The sequence below is a fragment of the Cervus elaphus genome, chromosome 24 (assembly GCF_910594005.1).
Source record: "Cervus elaphus chromosome 24, mCerEla1.1, whole genome shotgun sequence".
In the NCBI taxonomy this organism is placed as follows: Eukaryota; Metazoa; Chordata; class Mammalia; order Artiodactyla; family Cervidae; genus Cervus; species Cervus elaphus.
Window position 1 is genome coordinate 29128369 of NC_057838.1, and position 18084 is coordinate 29146452.

Consider the following 18084-nt stretch of genomic DNA (forward strand, 5'->3'; position numbering starts at 1 on the left):
GAGGCGGCCTCAACTAGGACCCGGTTCCCAGACGGAAAGAAACCCGGTTACACTCGGCCGGGAGCCCACTCTCCGTGAAGATGGCGGGGCCGGAGCTCTTGCTTGACTCCAACATCCGCCTCTGGGTAGTCCTGCCCATCGTCATCATCACCTTCTTCGTGGGCATGATCCGCCACTACGTGTCCATCCTGCTGCAGAGCGACAAGAAGCTCACCCAGGAACAAGTCTCCGACAGGTCAGCGCCCTCCCCTCTCCGGCAGTCTCACTCTCTCGTGACCTTGGGCAAGAAAGTACAGGGGTTATGTCAGTTTGCCCGGCTTCATCAGGCCCCGACTAGCTGAGTTTCCTTGGCTGAGTTACCCCTGTGTTTCACTTGTTCATCTGCGAAGTGGGGATGATAACTGGACATGCCTCATGGAGCAGGAGTGGGGACTAAATTTTAGATGATGTCTGTAAAACTTTCCTCTAGATACGGTATAAGTTTCCATGAGCTTGAATGATCACAAATGGGACATTTGGTTTCATAAAATAAGGTTTTGCTGCCTCAGAAATTACTAAAATTTTTCTAAAATGTGTTAAACCAAAATTGAGAAATATATAAATGAAAAAAACATTAGACCATATTTGGGAATAGAATGTATGTAAAAAGTGACTCTCAAGCTTGTAGAATATAGTGACATTTCGGAAAGGAAAAACAAATAGATCCTTAAGAATGTGAAACTCCAGTTTGAAAAATACTGACTTTGAAAACTAGAGTTTTATTTTAAGAAAATGTTTTTCACTTGCAAATTATGACTGCAGAAGATAAGCTTTACCTTTATCACCAGTTGTTGTCTTGTTGTGCTTAGCCGAGCAGGGACTTATTTTTAGATACTAATGGAAATAAAAATGCAAAATTCAAAAATTCTTGTAGCATTTGCAGACCTTAAGAAAAACTGAATATTTAAAATATATAGGATAATTTAAGTTGGCCTTATTTCAGGGTTTAAATGCCTCACAATTCTCAACCCCACTTTTGCAAAATTGCTCAGCAATACAAATAGAGATCTATCTGAATTTCTGTTCAGCCTGTGGAAGTCCTGAATTCTCTATAGTGAACAAGGTTTTCTTGACGACTTACTATGTGCCCTGCACTGTGCTGTATGCTGCTGCTGCTGCTAAGTCGCTTCAGTTGTATCCAATTCTGTGCGACCCCATAGACAGCAGCCCACCAGGCTCCGCCATCCCTGGGATTCTCCAGGCAAGAACACTGGGGTGGGTTGCCATTTCCCTCTCCAGTGCATGAAAGTGAAAAGTGAAAGGGAAGTCGCTCAGTTGTGTCCAACTCTTAGCGACCCCATGGACCGCAGCCTACCAGGCTCCTCCGTCCATGGGATTTTCCAAGCAAGAGTACTGGAGTGGGGTGCCATTGCCTTCTCCGGTGCTGTATGCTAGGGGGTACAAAATATGACAAGACCCTATTCTCAGGGAGTTTTAGTCCAAGTGATAAAACATGCAAAGAGAAAATAGGAAATACTATTATTTTAGTGCTCAGGGCATGCTAACTACAGTGGTAATCACCTTAAGTGACATATGTGAAAAATTGAGCTTAAAATTCTTTAATATTTGCTTTTTGCTCTTTAAAAAACTATGGTAAAATATATATAAAATTTTCCACTTTCTTTTTTTCTTTTTTTTAAATGTATTTATTTTGGCTGTGCTGGGTCTTCATTATTGCACAGGCTTTTCTCTAGTTGCAGTGAACAGGAGCTACTCTCTACTTGTGGTCCGCAGGCCTCTCATTGGGGTAGCCTCTCGTTGCAGAAGACTGGCTCTAAGTGTGTGGGCCCAGTAGCTGTGGCACACAGGTTTAGTTGCTCTGCAGCATGTGGGTTCATCCCTAACCAGACTGAACCCATGTCTCCTGCATTGGCAGGCAGGTTCTTTACCACTGAGACACCAGGGAAGCCCCACTTTGACTGTTTTTAAGTATACAATTCAGTGCCATTAAGTACGTTCACCTTGTTGTGCAACTGCCGCCACTATACACTTCCACAATATTTTCCTGACCCCTAACAGAAACTCTGAGCCTATTAAATAGTAGCTCATTTCCTTCTCTCCCAACTCCTGAAACCCATCATTCTACTTTATCTCTAGGTACTTCATATAAGTGGAATCATATAGTATTTGTCCTTTTGGGTCTGGCTCATTTCATTTTGTATAATGTATGCATGGTTTATCCATGTCGTTGCAAGTGAATGGATTTCCTTCTTTTTCAAGGCTGAATTAATATTCTGGTGTGTGTGTCTACACATATATCATGTCTGTATCCTTTGAGGATTTTTTTAGAATTATTACTTATTTGGGGTTGTGCTGGGTTTTCTTTGCTGTGTGCAGACTTTCTCTGTGTGCAGAGAGAGAGGGCTGCTGTCCCGTTGTGGTGTATGGGCTTCTCCTTGCTGTGGCTTCTCTTGTTGCAGGGCACAGGCTCCAGGGCATTTGGGCTTCAGGAGTTGCCACACTTGGGCTCTAGAGCTCATGGGTTTCAGTAGTTGTGCACCGGCTTAGTTCCCCATGGCATGTGGAAACTTCCTGGACCAGGGATCGAACCCATGTCCCCTGCATTGACAGGTAGATTCTTAACCACTGGACCACCAGGGAAGTCCTCGGGGTTGTTTCTGTATCTGGGCTATTGTGACTAATACTGCAATGAACACAGGGTTGCTGTGATTCTATTTTTATTTTTTTTAAGAACCTCCATATTGGTTTTCATAAAGGTTGTACCAATTTACAGTCCCACCAACAGGGGTTTCCTTTCCTCCCTCCTTTTGCTTTTAAGATAAAGATTAAAATACAGTGGAACCCTTAAAAAAGAAAGGAATCATGTCACATGGTCACAACACAGATGAACCTTAAGAACATGAGGCTAAACAAAAGAGACCAGATACAAAATGGTAATATCTATATGATTCCACTTATATGAAGTATCTAAAATAGTCAAATTCACAGGAACACAGAGTAGAATGGTGGTTACTAGGGGCTGGGAGATGGGGAATGGGGACGTTATTGTGCAATGAGAATAGTTTCAGGTTTGCAGGATGAAAAAGTTCTGGAGATCTGTTTCATAACAGTGTGGATATGCTTAACACTACTGAACTGTGTGCTTAAATGTGGTTAAGGTGGTAAATTTTATGTTGATGTTTTTCACACCAATTTTTTAAAAATAGCACTGAGACTCAGACGTAGTCTAGCTCTTGCCAACCTCTCAAGCCTTGTCTCACCATGTTTCTGTAGTCCTCTTTCTTCCAGCCATATGGCATTTTCCCTGGTCCAGAAACAGCAGTGCTTACTCCTGCCTCAGGGCTTTTGCCCATGCTCCAGCTCTTTGCCAAGGTTGTCTCTTCTCATTAAGATTTCAGCTTAATGATACCCCCTTAGGAAAGCTTTCTCTAAGACCTTGACTTCTTAGACTCCGTCACATCCCCCTGTTAACACACTCACATTATCCGTCTCTCTTTCCTGGTATGTAACAAATGGATTTGATATTTATTCCTGTGGTTATTTGATTAATGTTTTTTCTCCCCTACTAGGCTTTAACCTTCTTGAGATACTTGCCTCTTTTTTTTTGGCCGCAGCATACAGGATCCCTAACTAGGGATCCAGCCCATGCCTTCTGCAGAAGAGCAGATTCTTAACCACCAGACCTCCAGGGAGGTCCAAGATACTTGCTTTTTGATCGCTGTTGTTCATGTCACCTACCATGGCACCCAGAAACTCGAAAAGTATTTGTTCAATGAGAATAAGCCTGTTACTGTGTATAATATGAATGGAGATGTAGGAATTTTAAGGGACTCACCCAGAATCACATAGATAACAAGTGGCAGAGCTAATATTCGAACCCATCTGTCCAACTCCAGAGCTTAAATTGCTACTCATTATTCTAGACCCAGTGCTACTTATACTGTCCATGGTAAAGGACCAGTTTTGGTTTTTTAATTTTCAGTCTGTCACTGGCTGGTGCTTTGGTAAAAATTTTTGATCACATATTTGGATGTTTGGACAATGTCACATACTGTAGAAGTTTCTAAACCTTTAGTCTCGGTGTCTGTTCTCACCTCATCACAGACCAGCGTTGCAACACAGGCCGGATTTTGAGTAGCTTTAGTTCCACCTCCAGGGAATGGAACGTCTCACCTCTCAACTCTTTAGGCTTGTGTTTACAGTGTTCTGTTTTGTTTCGCTTTTCAAGGAGGATTTCCATTAAGGAGGTTTTTTCCTCCCCTCATTAAAACAACTTTTGAAAACCTAGAAAAATTAGCATTTTGATCTCTTCTGTTTGGTGTTTGTTCTGACACCGCCCACTTGGTACACTTTGTTATCTGTAAGGATCAACTATGTTCAAATATCACCAGATAATTTCATTTATTAATTCAGTAAGTGTTTACTGAGAGCTTACCAACATCTGCACCCTGAGTAGAATTTGTATTTGTTGTCTTTCAGGTAACAACCCTGTCATGCCCTGTAATCATTTCTCTGGTTTTGTGTTTTTTTTAAACTTCCTTCTTTTATCCTCACCCTTCCTCCCTTCTGCCCCCAGGTCTTTTGAGAAGCATCCAACTGCTACTCTTTTTACTCAGAGAAAAGTTCCTTCTTAGCTCATTATAAAGTAAGAAAAAGCATAATGTGCCTTCTTCAGAAATCTTTGTTCAGAAAGAGTCACTCCTGAAAACTTCTTGTGGAAAGCTGTGTTGGGTTAAGTATGTCCTGTTGGTGTTAAGGGCACTTGTATTTTGAAAAGTTTCCACACAGAGCTATTGCCAAATAGGCCTTCTCTTGTGTTTAAATAGGTTTTCTACTTTATTCTCTCATTTTCTTCTAGAGTTTCACTTTTAAAAATCTCATTGTCTTGGTTTGGTTTTTTTTTTTTTTCCCTTCAGTCAAGTCCTAATTCGAAGCAGAGTCCTCAGGGAAAATGGAAAATACATTCCCAAACAGGTACTCATTTATCTTTTATTACAAGCTCCACGATTCACTGTTGAGGACAGTAGATATCTGAATGTTTTATAAGGGGACTCTTTGGGGAAAGCTGAAAGCAGGCAAGTCAGTAATTAAGCTGTGGCCTAGTGGTGTTTGCTGTCATTTTGACCTTGCTCTTCTTGGGAAATTGTTTTCAAATGTGACTCAGCTAAAGTGTCAGGTCGGCTGCCAAGTAGGCTGCCAGCTCTGAATGTAATAGCATATTCCACGGGCCTTCTGACTAAACCTCAGGGAAATAATTTGACAATGTTCTATGTCACAGTTTTTTTGGTTTTTTTTTTTTTTGTCACAGTTTTAAGACTTAAAAAGTTCTTTTTTCTACTAGTCTTTCCTGACACGAAAATATTACTTCAACAACCCGGAGGATGGATTTTTCAAAAAAACTAAAAGGAAGGTTGTGCCGCCTTCTCCTATGACTGGTATGTTTATTCCCCTCTCTCATCTTTAAGGAAGATTTTTAACATGATGGGGGGATGAGCAGGGAGGATGTCCTTTTATTTGAAATTTAAATGGTATAAGACAGTAATCTGAGGGAACTTAGGGATCATCTGATACAGGGATCTACAAACGAGGGATTCTCTTTCAAATAAATCTTATACCTTGAGAACTCCAATGTATAAAGTGGAATTAAAAGCAAGAGCTCTCGGCTAAGGGGACGGGGAGTAGGGCCATTGTCCCCAGGTCTCTCCCCTTTGCTGTTCCTCAAGACCCAGGGTTCTGAGGGCCACGGCTGGAAAGCATTCCAGTCCCAGGTCCCACCCAGTGCAATCCTGTTGCTGGCAGATGACTCCCAGATTCTGCCTAATTGCTTTCCTCGGTGATTCATTTCCTTGTCAGACATGATTGCTTGTTCTCCCCCTACAGTTTTTCCTCTAACAGATTTCTTACTTCCTCTGATCCCAGTCATGTGAAAAATACATCATCTTTAAAGTAAAACAAAAATAACATATTATTTGGTTTTACTTATCCATTTATTTCAGTACCTATTTCTTTAGGTTAGATAACCAGTATCATAAACCCAGACAGAAGGTACTGGAATTGATTTCAATAATAAGTCTTTTAGCAAATCTATAAGAAACAAAAGACCAATAAGTATATGGAAGATATTTGACATAATTAAAATCAGTGGAATGCAAATTAAAACACGGTATCCTTTTTAACCCATTAAATTAGAAACGATTGAAAAGCTTGACCACAACCCACTCCAGTATTCTTGCCTGGAGAATCCCATGGACAGAGGAGCCTGGTGGGCTACAGTCCATGGGGTCGCAGAGAGTCAGACACGACTTAGCGACCGACTACACACAATTTATTTCTTAAACTGGAATTTGAGGGCCTTCTATGGGAATGTTAGATTGACCCTGAAGAGTACTTCTCTTAAATTCAAATGCCTTTTTCATCTAGTGAACCAAAAATTTATCTTTAGTAACATTAATGCCATCACTTTGTGTGGGGAGATGAGTAGGATAGTAGAATTTTAAAGCATACTAGTTAATGTAGAGTATTAGCAATGAAGCATTTTACTTTGAACTAACGATTTCTTTGTCAAAACATGTCCTTTCTCCTTAATTGATGATGTGAAGTTATGAAAGCATTTATTGAAATATATTACATACTCAGCTTGATAAACAAGAATAATGATTTTTTTTTTTTTTTTAAAAGAAAAGCTTGACCAAAGCTGCTACTGTCAAGGTCATGGAAAGTGAAGTCCTCTTACTGTTGCTGAAAGTCAGTTTTAAATGGTCAGATCCCTTGGTCCAAAAATTCTTCTACGAGTTTCTCTTACAGAAACACTTACTCAAATTTGCAGATTTATGTACAAGGAAGTTGTTGGCAACATTTTTTTTTTTGCCAATAAACAATCTATTGGTCTAACCAGAAGTGATGAGTGTGACCACAGTGGACGCCTATGCAGACATTAAAAATAATGAGCCGTATTACACCAATATGGAAACATAATATGTCACAATATGTTAATTTTTTAAATTAAGAAGCAGAATAGTAAGCATAGTATCCCTTCATGTATATATATACAGAAAGAAACTATTGTGTGTATATACATATATACATGTATAGGTATATATGTACATTTATATTGACATATAAAGATAGAAGAATATACAACAGTTAAAAGTGTTTAGACAGTAGGCAGAGGAACTCTCCACATCCTGTATTTATATGTCGTGTGAATTTTTTACAATGAACTTGTATTACTTGTATTAATTTTATCAAGTAAATTTAAAAGTTACAAAAAACAAGGAATAAATCCCTACCAACAGTGGTAACAGCTATTGGTTGCTTGTTTTTCTGTCTTAGATCCCACCATGCTCACAGACATGATGAAAGGCAATGTCACCAATGTCCTGCCTATGATTCTTATTGGCGGATGGATCAACATGACGTTTTCAGGCTTTGTCACAAGTAAGTTACAGACTCAGAAGACTTCAGGTTTACTTCATCTTTGATCCTTTCCCGTGACCCTACTCAGAAATCCAGGTGCTGCTGACATACTACTGTCCCAGGTCCTATGTTCTCGAGTGGAAACTGATAATAGTCCTTGAACAAAAAAATTGATTATGCTCTGATTTCCCGGCTCTTATCCCAAAGTGTTCATACATTGATGACACGGATGCTTTTCTACTAAGGGACTCGAACAAGTGGCTGACTAATTTGCATCCAAAATTAGTTTTGTGTCCTAGTGAGTAGGCGGCAGGGAAGCCTGTTCCTGTCTTGACTTCATCTTTGAGGTGTTGGGTCAGTTGCTTGTCGATTTGTTTGAGCCGCTTTTATTTAAATGAACTTGGTGTCTTAGGAATGTCGTTCTTTGTGCATATATATTCCACTTCGGGTTTAACAGACTTGTGCTGGTTTCTTTTCCAGATTTTGGGGCACAGCTCAGGTTGAGCCCCTACTTCTTAAGCACTAGACAATCTGGTGTTGTTCAAAGCACTAGAATCAAGTGACTTTTGAGTGTTAATTCTTCAGAAAGTGACATAAGTCTCTTTGTGGAAATAAGTTTCTAAACACTGTATGGTACAGAGTTCCCATCTCCTCAGGGAGATATGTGCATCACACTTATTAAACTGTTCTACAGAGGAAGCTGGGCATGATTCTGAACTTTTTCTTGCTTTTCTGCAGCCAAGGTCCCGTTTCCACTGACCCTCCGTTTTAAGCCTATGCTACAGCAAGGAATTGAACTACTTACATTAGATGCCTCCTGGTAAGGACTTTCTTCTATTGAGTAAAAACACCAACCAAAATCTAAAACAGGGATCTCTTTAAACAACAGGATTTCCAGTTTGCCTGCTTCACTGGAATAGGTTTTTGGAGTTTTTCTCATTGAAACTCCACTCAGAATGCCACAGATTATGGTAACTTTTACATAAGCTTTCTTGCAAAAGGAGAGAATGTATCAAGCTCTTTCCCCTAGCTTCTTGGGTCTTAAGAGCTCAAAAAAGTAGATGTGTCCACCCCAAAAAAAGTTAAAGGCAGGAATTCTGGACAAAGCAGACTTTTTAACAATAAATGCCCTGGGGCTTATGGAAGTGGATGTTGGTATTATTTGTTTCAAAATACATTACTTCAAATAACAACATTAATCCTTTTCATTGGTACCAGTCACTGTGCTAGATACAGTCCATATATTATTTTATTCTCGTAGCAACCCTATCAAGTGGAGCCATTGAGATTTGACCACAAGTCTGTCCAAATCCAGCACTTGTGTCTTATTTACCGTTCTGCTTTTTATATCAGAGTAATAAAACCCCAAATATGAAGAGCTCTCAGGACAGTGCTACAGTCTCTGGAACACAGTAGCGCTTCTTCATGTGGTCTCTCCAAGATTATTTTGGCTATGGCTTCCCAGAGACTAGTGTCTAATGGAAACCAGACAGGGACTTCCTTAGTGGTCCAGTGGTTAAGAGTCCACCTTCCAATGCAGGGGTCACGGGTTCAGTCCCTTGTCAGGGAACTAGGATCCCACTGCAGCAGGGCAACTAGGCCAGCACACCATAACTCGAGAAGCCTGCCCACCACAACAAAGACCCAGCGTAGCCAAAATAAAATTGAGTAGGCTAGAATAAAATAAAATAGCCAGACAGCAGGAGGAGGAGAATGGGCAATGGGGGTCACCATTGCCGATCTTGACTCACTCCGCAGTTGGAGCAGTTTGTGGTTGTTTGGGAGGGACACGATAGACCCTGCGCTGGGAAAGTCTTGGGCCTGCACACTTCCCTGAGAGGAGAAAAGCTGTACTTCCTACGAGTAGCACAACTGTTAAACTTGGACCTTCCAGTCTCCTGTGGGTAAACACAAACTTCATGGGCTGGAGAAAAGCTGTTTTATTTTTGTCAGCACCTGGACAAGTATGTTTCTGACATGCTCGTGTGGACAAAGGAGCCTGGAACCACATATGAACTAGCTTACCAGTCTGAAATATTATGTACAGATGAGTGTGACCCAAGTATTGGAATGAAGTGTGGGTCCTTTCCCTCTGTATCATTTCTTACACTCATTTTAGTTTTTTATTATATGCAAACATATTAACTTCATTGGGGCAAGGTGGGAAACCTAACCTAAGGAGAGCTTTGGGATATAGTTCAAAACTTGAAATGGCTTGTCCAGCCACCACAGTCTTCAATATGAAGCCTGCTAACACTTGTGGTTTCCTTAGAGAATGGGATTCAGGACAGGAAGCCTCTTTCAATTTATATCTTATGAACTTCAGTATTATTTGCAATTATCATATACATCAATAACAAGTGTGTGGTGTTGTCATGATTACAAATAATAAATGGTTTGAAAACTCACTATGTAGGCAGGATAATTAAACAAAACTCGTGTTCCCTGATAAAATGAAGCCCACCAGTTGTGAGTTCAGTTCCTGCTACTGAATGCCAAAGAAGGAGCTGTTAGCCTCCATATATTACCTCATTTTACCCTCATGGCAACTCTCTGAAGTGAGTGGAAGAATTGAGATTTGACCCAGGTCTATCCACAAGGCTCAGCTGTTTGCCTGCAGAGAGCTATAAACTATTAATATTTGTAACATGGCCTTCACGTGTGTTTCTTCTTTGGTTGTGCTCTGGATGACTACTGGCTGACCCCAGGTGATTCCTTTATATACTCTGAACAACTTTGGGTGGTAGAAATGTATGAACTAGTTTATCCTGAAATAACTACCTACATTGTTTCACTTTTGCTTCCTAGGGTGAGTTCTGCATCCTGGTATTTCCTCAATGTCTTTGGGCTTCGGAGCATCTACTCTCTGATTTTGGGCCAAGATAATGGTAAGAGGCAATTACTTCAATAGCTGAGTCATTCATACCAGGGCCAGAGTGATTATGTAGGCTGTGTTGTATTGAACAGAGTGAAATATGGTGCTTCATTCCCTAAACTTATTCCTAAGTTTCTGAGGTATTCTGAAAGAGTCTTAAGCATCCCAAGGTCAGACTGAAGATCTGAATTCTCCTCATTAATCACGGGGACAGTATTTAATTATGCAGAGTCTGATACCCTCCAATGAGGGACCCAGCACCAGCAATGTAAGCCTGTAAATGTAAGCCTGAAGCTGAGAGAAGGCTGGTTTGATCAGTTCGCCCATTGACTAGAGACCAGTACCAGTCCTGGCTCTCTTACTTAAATAGCTGGGACCCTGGGTAGTTACTTAACCACACCAGTCTTCTGCCTACCTGTAAAATAGGGACCTTAATAACTGACTTCTGGGTTTGCTGTGAGTAGATAAGGTAGATACATGGAGCACTTAGTGAAGTACCTGGCATATTGGTGTTGCTCAGTAACTCATAGCTATTGCTCGTGTTATTTAAATTTGAAATAAAGTTTAGAGCTTCCTTTAGTTAATCTTTCTCCTGCTGTTATCACGTCCATTGTTTGCAAGAGGTAAAGTGACTTTCACAAAGTGTGTGACAAGGCCAGTGAACTGTCCATGGTTCTCTAACCCACTGCCAAGCATCTGTAAGTGCTGTGTGAGGACCACGCTTCCCTGAGGGTCCTGGGTGCGGGCTGTGCCCTGGCATTCACCGGGGTGTGTCTTACGCTGCAGCTGCTGACCAGTCTCGGATGATGCAGGAGCAGATGACTGGAGCAGCCATGGCCATGCCCGCAGACACCAACAAAGCTTTTAAGGTACACTCACTTCTCTTCCCAGCTTCACCGAAGCTCAAAGGTGTTACCAGAGTTACTTTTAAAGATGAATTCCCTGAAGTGAGTGTGGTATATATATGGTTCCATCATTTTAAGTTGAGTGAAAATGTATTTGCATTTACATGTCTCATATTCCAGAGACAGAATCATCTGATAAGTAAGTTAGAGATTCTTGGTACTTTCGGTGGTTTTTAAATGCTCACCCAATTTAATCCACAGTGTAAATGAAGTTATAAAAGCAGCCCAATCAAAGATGCCAGGTAGACATTTGGAATATTTTGAACTTTTTTGGACCCTGATATAAATTTCATTCAGTAAAATCTAAATTGGGAATACCTTGGCAATCTAGTGGTTAGAACTCCACATTCTTTAACTGCCGAGGGCCCAGGTTCAATCCCTGGTGGGGGAACAAAGATCCCACAGGCCATGTGGCTTGCTCCCAAAAAAACCTAAATTATTTGAGCCTTTCATAAATGATTCTTGAATTTGTAAAATCCAATATAATTTTATACAGCAAAATCTCACTAATTTTTCATGATGAAAACTAGAAATAGAGAGGAATTTGCTTGATGAAAGATACCTATGAAAGACCCACAGTTAACATACTTATACTGGAAGCTTTGCCCCTAAGGGTAGGAACAAGACAAAAGATGTCCACTATGACCACTTCTATTCAACATTATTCTAGATGTTCTAGCCAGGGCAGTTAGGTGAGAAAAAGAAATAAAAAGCATCTAGATTAGAAAGGAAGAAGCAGGAACTTCCCTGGTGGTCCAGTGGTTAAGAATCTGCCTTCCAAAAAAAAAAAAAAAAAGAATCTGCCTTCCAATGCAGGGGACTCGGGTTCGATCCCTGGTGAGGGAACTAGGATCCCACATACCACAGGGCAGCTAAGCCCACATGCTGCAACTAGAGAGGCCCATGGATCACAGTGAAGACACAGTGCAGCCAAATTTAAAAAAAAAAAAAAAAGTTTTAGAAGTAAAACTGTCTTTGTTTGCAAGTAATGTGGTCTTTTACATAGAATATCCTAATAGGAATCCACCAAAAAACTATTACATGTAATACATTCAGCAAGATTTTCAGAAATCAGTCATAGTTCTACACACTGGTAATAAAGAATATGAAAAATAGAAATTAAGAAAATCATTCCATTTACAATAGTATCAAAAAGGATAAGAATAAATTTAACAAAACAGCAAGACTTGTACCATGAAAACTGAAAAATATTGCTGAAAGAAACTAAAGAAACCCTAAATAAATGCAAATATATCCGTGTACATATTATCTTGACTTACTGTTATCGAGATGGTAGTACTCCTTGATCTGTTGATCTACAGACTCAAAATCCCACCAACTTTTCTTGCGCAAATTGGCAGTCTGATCCAGAAGATAATACGGAAGTGAAAGGGCTTCAGAATAGGTGAAACAATGTTGAATAAGAACGGAGTTGGAAGACTCAAGACTTCCTGATCTGAAAACCTACTTCTGAGCTATAGTAATCAAGACTGTGTGGGACTGCCGGATGTGCAGACTTGCAGACCAATGGAACAGAGCTGATATTCCATTCAATCGGGACTTCCCTGACGGTCCAGTGGTTAAGACTCTGTGTGCTTCCAGGGGAGGAGGCCCAGGGTCGATCCCTGACCAGGGAACTAAGATCCAAATGCTGTGCAGTGCAGCCAATAAATAAAAAAAGTTTTGTTTTTCTTTTTAAAGAATTGAGAGTTCAGAAATAAACTCATACATGTAGGTCAAATGATTTTTGAGAAAGGTGCCAAAATAATTCAGTGAGGGAAAGAATAGTTTTGCTGTTTATTGCGTACAGAGTTTCTGTTTCAGGGGATGAAAAATTTAGAAATAGTGGTGATGGTTGCACAACATTGTGAACCTAAAAAATGCCACTAAATTGTATACTTAACAGTGGTTAAAAATGGCAAATTTTGTTTCATATGTATATGAATATTTACCACAATAAAAAACATTGTGAATAAAAGTTTTTAAATGGGTCAAAGACCTAAATATAAGAGCTAAAACTAGAAAGCTCGTAAAAGAAAACATAGGTGTAAATGTCTGTGACCTTAGATTAGGCAATGATTTCTTAGATATGACATCAAAAGTGTAAGCAACAAAAGGAAAAATAGATAAGTGGAACTTTGTCAAAATGAAAACTTCTGTGCTTCAGAAGACACTGTTAACAAAGTGAAAAGCCAGCCCATAGAATCGGAGAAAGTGTCTGCAAATCATACATCTGGTAAGGGTCCAAGATTCAGAATAAAGAACTCTTAGAACTCGACAATAAAAAGATGATCCAGTAAAAAGTTGGCAAAGGATATGAATGCTCATTTCTCCAAAGAAGACGAACAAATACCCAATAAGCTAAGCACATGAAAAGATGCCCAACATCATTAGTCATCGGGGGGTTTTGCAAATCAAAACTTCAGTGAGAAAAAAAAAACTTCGGTGAGATACCACCTCGCACTCACTCGTATGGTTATTATAAAAAAGATGGACAGTAACGAGTGTTGACAAGGATGTGGAGACATTGGAACCCTGATTCGTGCTGGTGATTATGCAGCTGCTTTGGAACACAGTTCTTAGTCTTATCCTCAAAAAATTAAACACACTTACCATATGACCCAGCAGTTCTGCTCTCAGCTAAACACCCAAGACTGAAAACATATTTTCACACAAGAACTGAGTACAAGAATGTTCAGAATACTACTGATAATAGTCAAACCTAGAAACAATCCAAATGTCCATCATCTGATGAACAGATAATGCAATGTCTAGACAATGGAATGTATGCAGTGGAATATTAGCCATAAAGAAGAATGAAGTGCTGAATCATGCCACAACAGAGAGGAACCTTAAAAACATGCTAAGAGAAGGGAACTATAACCAATATCCTGTAATAAATCATAATGGAAAAGGATGAAAAAAACTAAATGTATATGTATAACTGAATCACTTTGCAGTATGGCAGAAACCAAGACAACACTGTAGATCAAGTATACTTCAACAAAATAAATTTTTTTTAAAATGTTAAGTGAAAGAAACCAGTGACAAAAGGCCACATAGTGCATCCAGAGAAGATGACAAGATTCAGAAAATGAAGTAGTAGTTGCCAGGGGCTGGGGAGGGGATATGGGAGTATCTGCTGTTTGATGTAGAGGGAGTCTGCCGTGACAGAAGTGTCTGGAACTCCACAGCAGTGATGGTTGCACATCTGTATGAACACACTAAAAGCCACTGGAGTGCACACATTGAAGGGATGGATTGTGTAAATTATTGTTTTTAAAAACCCATACCTGTGAGCTAACATTTATATTGCACATTAAGTTTTGTAGAGCATTTTTAAAGACCTACTAATTAAAGGCAGAAGTAGTCAGCATTAATAGAATACTTGAGAAATGTAATTAGTTGCCAGCTCCAGGGACCTGAACAGATCGTTTCTTTCTTAGCCTAGTCTCCTGTCTGTAACTTAGGGGCGGGGGTGGGTGAGCGGACAGCAGCACCTCCCTCATAGGATTGAGTGAGTGTCACATGTGCAGAGCTTGATCCCGCTCCAGGCCTGAGCATATCAGCACTGCTCCTATAACAGCCCTTCTCTCCCTGCCCCCATGTTTCTCTTCCTTTGCAGACAGAGTGGGAAGCTCTGGAACTGACGGATCACCAGTGGGCACTGGATGACGTTGAAGAAGAGCTCATGGCCAAAGACCTCCATTTCGAAGGCATGTTCAAAAAGGAATTACAGACCTCTATTTTTTGAAGACCAAGCAGGGGCTAGCTGTGTCTGGAACTTGGAGTAGCGCTTAACCTTACAACTTTCATTTGAGCTGGAGCCTCTTGGAATAAAAAGGAGGGTGCATGAGCTGGCGGGGGTGCAGCAAGGATTGTTCTTGTCTGAGGCGGGCTCCCCTTCATGTTTGAACCCAGAGGAAACGTGAGGAGTGTATGCTGGGTGACTTGCCCAGAAACAGCTATTTTTTAAATATTTTAAATGTTCCTTCTGGTGACTCTAGTAATAAAAGTAAGAGAAAGGGGGGACACTCAAGCTAGTGATAATATTAAAAAACGGCAAAAATTCAGTCTATGGAAAAAGCATTGTCAATTAAACCTAATTATTACGTGCAGTCATTCTGACACCTAAACCTCAGTAAACTCCTGTTTTCTTGGAATCCAAACACCCTGCATTTCACCTTAAATTTTTTGTTAGTATTTGTATAACTTCCCTTTCACAAGTAATACATTTTCATTGTTGAAAATTTAGAACCAATGGATAAAAAAATGAAACTCTCTGTGTTGTTCATTTTGCGCCTGCAAATGACATGAAAAGCAAATGTGTCAAAACCTGACTCAAGCTCTTTTCCAGAGTAAATGCCCGGGGCCAGGACAGACTTAGCAAACCTTCTCTCTGTCTTCATACTATCAAGTAGAAATTGGTGACCCTGAGACACTGCCAGATCCTCAAATGCCTTTGGGATGCTCAAAGACTTCAGTGGTTAAGTAATGTGAAGTCTTCATCTGGAATTCATAATATATTAAATCCACTGTCAGATCAGTAGAGCTGCACTATACATGGCTACTCCACTGAACGAAAGACCCCATGTCCGAGTTATTCTGGATGAGAGAGAGCTTACATGTGGTTGTAAGAAGGGAGAGAGGGTGATTGCTGGCAGACACAGAGGTAAGGGTTGCCCAGGAATAATTCTGTCTGGATTAACTGTCCCAGGGAGGTGGCAGAGGGCCTTCTCTGTACCAAGAGGTGAAATGTAACTACACATTGAACGTTGTAATCAGGAACAAACAACTCAACTCTACAAATTAAATCGTCCTGTCTTTTTGTCTTTACCTGTACAAACATTACCTCTGTGGGTCACTGACAGCCTTCTGCCAACAGTTATGAGTATGTATTGTGGACCAGTGCTGGAGAGTCTAAAATGGAAAAAATGGGACTCTTGTCCTCAGGAACTCATAAGAGAGACACATGAGAAATTGGTGGTTCTTAATCATTCGTTGGGTCACAGTACCTCTTTGAGAATCTGCTGGAAGCATAGACCTCTAGGGTAACCCCAGGAGCACTGATAGACCCTTTAAAGCCTATTCATAGTGACACGCTGACCCAAAGTTAAGAGATGCTAATATTTAAAACAGTTGTTAAAATATTAAAGGAGCAAAGATTCCCAGGGAAGCTAACCTTTGCTCTGGGTCTTGAAAGAGTTCTGCAGTGTAGAAAGGCATCCCAAGCAAAGGGAAGAGAACCAGTCAAAGCCCACAGATGAAAATGTCTACAATTCACTGCTTCCTGACGAAGTGGGGAGTGGTATGGTATATACAGAAAGGTCTGAATCAGGCAGGAATGGAGACAATACGGGGACTGAGGGGAGGACCCCCTTTCCTACAGCGTGTCCTTGGTCTGCCTCTTGACCCACACAGTCTGTCTTCCCTGTAGTGAAGTTGGGTGGGTAAAATGTGTGAGACTGTTCTCACCCATCATGGTGGTAAATGTGTATGTCCTTGGCACCAGCTCTACAGCAAGTCAAAGGGAAAAGCCAAGTTTGCCTTGGCAGGCTCTTCTCAGAACCAGCACGCAAGTTCAAGGAGCACTGCTTATTATGTCTGCTTCTTGGAGTTTAGTTTGGATCAGACTGCTAGGTGAGCAGTCCACCTTTACCATCACCCTGGACTTAGCACCCGAAACCATTTAGAGCAACGTGAAATGTCCACTTATTGATAATGGTGGTATGAAAGGCACCTTGCATGGAAGATTAAAGATCGACAGTCAGTGATCACACAACTCAGAAAAATAGTGATGACTTAGACTGGAGGACAGCAGGTAAACCTGTGCTTAGAGGCAAAAGCCAGCCTGGTCCCCCTGTATGGTCTGAGGAGCCTGATGGGCAGGGGTATATGTAGGAGACATGGGGGGTTACTCCGTGAGGAATAGTGCAGTGGCAACTGACAGAACTCAGTCTGGCTTAAGCAGTTTTCTTTTTTTTCCTTAATGTAAATTGGTTCAATAACTAAAATGCCCAGTGGTCAGTTACTTCAGTGTAACTGGAGCCAGGGCCTCAAATGATATCATCCAGACTTGGTTGCTTTCTCAAGTCTGCTTTTTTCTATTCTCAGGCAGTTTGTCTTCTCACAGAGACACCAGCTTCGTAACCTCAGTGAAAAGCACCCCTGGGAATTCCCTGGTGGTCCAGTGGCTAAGACTCTATGCTCCCAATGCAGGGGGGGGGCAGTTTCGATCCTTGGTCAGGGAACTAGATCCCACATGCCACAGTACACGCCTCAACTAAAAATCCCGTGTGCTGCAAGTAGGACCCAATGCAGCCAAATAAAAAAATACCCAAAAAAGACATGATGAGATGAGGCAGAGGCAAGGCCAGCTGGCAGAGAGCTTCTAAGTCACCCCCTCAGACAAGTACTTGATCCTGATGTTACTTCAGGAACGTCTGGGAGGGACTGGTAGGAAGGGATCTGCTGCTGGGGTGGAGTTGAGGCCGTCATGATGATTAGCCCCCTTTTTCTTGCTCTGCCTCAGTGTGGCTGTGTGTAAGGCACTTCCCCTCTCTGGGCCTGTCTCCCCACTCACCACCCTGTTACTCTCCGCTTCTACCCCATCCATTCCTTTCCCAGCCCAGATCTGCAGCCACTGTGGAAAACAGTCTGGCAGTTCCTCTAAAGCTCAAACAAAGTTTCCATATGACCCAGCAGTTCCACTCCTAGACACATAGCCCAAGAGAAAGGAGTACATATATGTCCACACAAAAACGTGTACACAAACACAGTAGCATTATTCATAACTGCCACAAAGTGGAAACAACCCAAATAGCCCTCAACCAAACCTGCACTCGTGTATATAACTGAATCACTGTGCTTCACACCTGAAACCACACT

The 18084-nt window shown here is 41.0% G+C and overlaps 1 protein-coding gene across 1 annotated transcript; it reads left to right on the top strand.

Moving 5' to 3' along the window:
• The first annotated feature begins 60 nt into the window (after window positions 1-60).
• On the top strand, window positions 61-15477 carry EMC3 (ER membrane protein complex subunit 3). Its single transcript, XM_043885874.1, has 8 exons — window positions 61-235; window positions 4917-4974; window positions 5342-5435; window positions 7333-7437; window positions 8155-8236; window positions 10225-10304; window positions 11078-11160; window positions 14822-15477. Exons 1-8 carry the CDS (start codon window positions 81-83, stop codon window positions 14948-14950), a joined length of 786 nt encoding a protein of 261 aa, XP_043741809.1. The 5' UTR covers window positions 61-80; the 3' UTR covers window positions 14951-15477.
• Window positions 15478-18084: the final 2607 nt, after the last annotated feature.